The following is a 3482-nucleotide window of genomic DNA, read 5'->3' as shown; positions in this document are numbered from 1 at the left end:
GGTGTTATAAAGTCCAAAGGACCAATGTTGTTGTATAAAGTTCCTAACATCCTGGGTCACCCAATTAAAAATTGGACAACTTGGCCAAGTAGCGGGAGTAAAATCCCAGTTAAACTCTTCAAAAGGAGGAGGTGGGCGGCTCTTAAAAGAGCCTTTGTGTGTGTGTGTGTGTGTGTGTGTGTGTGTGGTGGTGGGGGGGGGTTTGTGGATTTGATCTGTTCCCGGTGTCTCCCCTTCAGGCGTAAACCTTGCTGGGGTGGCCGGTTTTCTTGGGCAGCAGCACAGCCTGGATGTTGGGCAGGACCCCACCCTGGGCTATGGTGACCCCGCCCAGCAGCTTGTTGAGCTCCTCGTCGTTGCGGATGGCGAGCTGCAGGTGGCGGGGGATGATGCGGGTCTTCTTGTTGTCCCGGGCCGCGTTGCCGGCCAGCTCGAGGATCTCGGCCGTCAGGTACTCGAGGACGGCGGCCAGGTAGACGGGGGCTCCGGCCCCGACCCGCTCGGCATAGTGGCCCTTGCGCAGCAGCCGGTGGATGCGGCCGACGGGGAACTGGAGCCCGGCTCTGGAGGAGCGAGTCTTGGCCTTGGCACGCCCTTTGCCTCCGGTTTTACCGCGACCAGACATGTCCCTCCCTCAAAACACTTCCCCGACCGACAGCCGGAGAATGAGCGAGAAGCCGCGGAGTCTGCTCTTTATATACCAGCCGGGGGAATCGGGGTTAGGCTTTCTGATTGGACAATGTGCTGTCAGCAGTGGCCCAATAGGAAGGCAGTATCTGTGCGCCCGCTGATTGGGGCTGAGATTTCCCGCCCAATATGTTTCACTTCCCCCCCCCCCACTAAATGTAAAACGCACGAGGCACAGATTATTCAATCCAGTTTATTCAGCAAACATTTTGCTTTATTTCGCGAAACATTCCCATTTCCTCCTGCAATTTCCTTCTAATTAATTGCCTCAAGCGCTGCGATGGAGGGACATTGGAAAGGGTAGCAACAAAACGCTGGAAATGCAGCAACCGGGGGAGGCAGGAACAGAGAAGTTAACGTTTCGAGTCCAGCGTTGACACCACTTCGGGAACGGTTAACGCTTCAGGTCTGGGGCCTTCCATCCGCCCCGTGGTAAAACCTGGTTCCCTCCTCCCTGTCCTGAGTATTTTGCTGACTCTCGCCCGAAACCGCCCCCCCACCCCCCCCCCCCCCCCCCCCCACCAAACCCAAAACGAAGCACAATGGACCAGGAATGAACAGAAAAAGTCCTGAGTATTTCCTCCCCCCACAGTACGATCTGGGTTTCCCCCGCCTCTTTATTTCAGATTTGCAACATCCGCTCTGTTTCATTTCACTGTTGCGGATCTAATTTTCCTTTGCGGAGCGCAGTCACACAATTTGTCTGCAGCAAAGGGTAAAAATAGCGCCGAATAACAGCGTTAACTCTGTCTCTCTCTCTCTCTCCACAGATTCTCAGACCTGCTGAGTTTTCCCGGCAATTTTACTGTTTTTGTTTGTGGTTTTTTTTTCAATCCGCCTTCAGTCACCAGCCGCTAATTATTGTCTCTTTTTAGCTCCTTCGGCTGGAAATGTTGAGTGGCTCTGAAAAGAGCCTTTGGTGTTTCAGATCTTTCTCCGCTCCTCGTGCCTCTACCTCCTCTTCCCCGCCGCCCGCTTACGCCCCACAGGCCTGCACGTTGCCGGCCGCTTAGCAGCTTTTCTCGGCTTGGCCGCCGTCCCCTTTCGGGGGCCCTTGGCCGCCGCTTTCTTGGCCCGTTTGGCCGCCGCTCTCTTCGGGGCCGCTCTCTTGGCCGTCGGCGCTTTCCTCTTGGCCCCTCCTTTGGTGCCGTCCTCGGCCTCTCCTTCCTCCGGTCCCCCTTCCTCCTCCTCCTCCTCCTTCTCCTGCTGCTGCTCCGGATGGAGGGAGGCCGAGGAGGTGCCGGCCCCGCTCTCGGCCGGGGATCCCTTGTTGGCCACGGTGCTGAGCGGCGGGTTGGGCCGGGCGCCGCCGCCGCCCTTCTCCAGCTCGTAGCCGGAGGCCGAGATGGTTTTCTTCAGGGGGCCCAGCTTGGCCGCCTGGCGCTCCTTGGTGGCGGCCACCGCCTCCAGGATCTGCTCGGCCACCGCCGCGCCGCCGCTTTTCTGCGGCCGGTAGGCGGCCTTCTTCTTGGCGGCCGGGGCCGGGGCGGGGGCGGGGGCGGGGGCGGGGGCGGGGGCCGCGGCGGGAGGGGGAAGGTTGGGGGCGGGAGGGGCGGCGGGGGGTTCGGCTTGGACGGGGACGGTCTCGGTCATTGCTCTCGGTCACCGGGAGGATGTGGCGGGGGCCGCGGCGGCGGCGGCTTCAGATCAAAGCGGAAAGCGGGCGAGTTAGAGAGAACGCCGGGCGGAGGACCCGCCCCCTTCGGGTTTTATCGCCAGACAGGTCCAGGCCTTGGATATCGCGCCAAAAAAAAAAAAAAACCCCTTCCCTTCTCAGGTCAACACTGCCGGTCGGATGAAGTCTGTTCGGGAACCCGGCAGTGAAACTTTTATTGACTCCAATGGAGAATTCCTGATCCTGTCAGTTCCCCGTCGGGCGGGTGAAGTTAAAATAAAAAACAAAACAGCCCCCTTGAGAATGTATTAATCCACTGGACAGGGCTGAGTGTTTATGTTAAAGGCAGAATCTCCTCAGATTCCCGGGTAACTTGGCTCTGAGGCTCTGAATCAGTGGCCGTTTTCCACGTGCCGATTAGCTGGGTGACCTGCGGGCGATTATTATCAAGAAAGAGGGAGGGAAAACGGCGCGAGTGAAGGAATCCAACTTATTGTCATTCGTCAAGTTCTGGAAATGAGCTGGAGACATAAGTTTGGCCGCCATGGCTATTAATCGACAATCGTATGCCCTTGAGCAGATGCCTCATGCTCTTTGCAGCCAAATCCTCATCGCAGTCAATTCCACCTGCTGGATGTGCCACTATCATGTTGTGCGCTTGGTAACGATCTTCCTTATTCACAGATGGGCAGATCTGCCCATCTGGTCTCGTCTGTCAGACTGATATTTCTTAGCCTTAGGTGCGAACCGTCTTGTCCAAAGGTGCTCAGCCAGTCGGTCGACGACGATGCTACGATGACACCAGCAGCACAGGTGAAAACCGGCGTTAAAATAACATCTCATAATGGAAGCCGCGGGCAATAAATAAAGTTAATACTTACAACAGGAGTGATACATGTCAATTAACAATAAGAAATTCAATTTCAAGCTGCCTCCCCCCCCCCCCGCCCCCCCGCCTCTTTCTCAAATGTTTGCTTTGGGAGAGAATTTTAAACAAAGCTCTGCAATGCCAGGCTTTCCTTCTGTTGATCCAGGAAAATTAGCAGAGCTCCCACATTTCAGAATAATAAATCCGATTCTCGGGGTCAAATCAAAAACTCGACCCGAACGCAGAGAAACCAACGTCTAATCGGATGTAATTTGTCTGCCCCGCTTTCTGGATGACCCGTGTTACAGTATC

The 3482-nt window shown here is 56.3% G+C and overlaps 2 protein-coding genes across 2 annotated transcripts; both read right to left on the bottom strand.

The window, feature by feature from the left end:
- Positions 1–235: 235 nt before the first annotated feature.
- LOC121291347 (histone H2A-like) lies at positions 236–625 on the bottom strand. The gene has a single exon (XM_041212415.1). The coding sequence runs from the start codon at positions 623–625 to the stop codon at positions 236–238; it is 390 nt and encodes a 129-aa protein (XP_041068349.1).
- Positions 626–1638: 1013 nt separating this feature from the next.
- On the bottom strand, positions 1639–2280 carry LOC121291346 (histone H1-like). The gene has a single exon (XM_041212414.1). The coding sequence runs from the start codon at positions 2278–2280 to the stop codon at positions 1639–1641; it is 642 nt and encodes a 213-aa protein (XP_041068348.1).
- Positions 2281–3482: the final 1202 nt, after the last annotated feature.

The sequence above is a fragment of the Carcharodon carcharias genome, chromosome 19 (assembly GCF_017639515.1).
Source record: "Carcharodon carcharias isolate sCarCar2 chromosome 19, sCarCar2.pri, whole genome shotgun sequence".
In the NCBI taxonomy this organism is placed as follows: domain Eukaryota; kingdom Metazoa; phylum Chordata; class Chondrichthyes; order Lamniformes; family Lamnidae; genus Carcharodon; species Carcharodon carcharias.
Note: the sequence above shows the minus strand (reverse complement) of the source record. Positions and strands in the feature narration are given on the sequence as shown.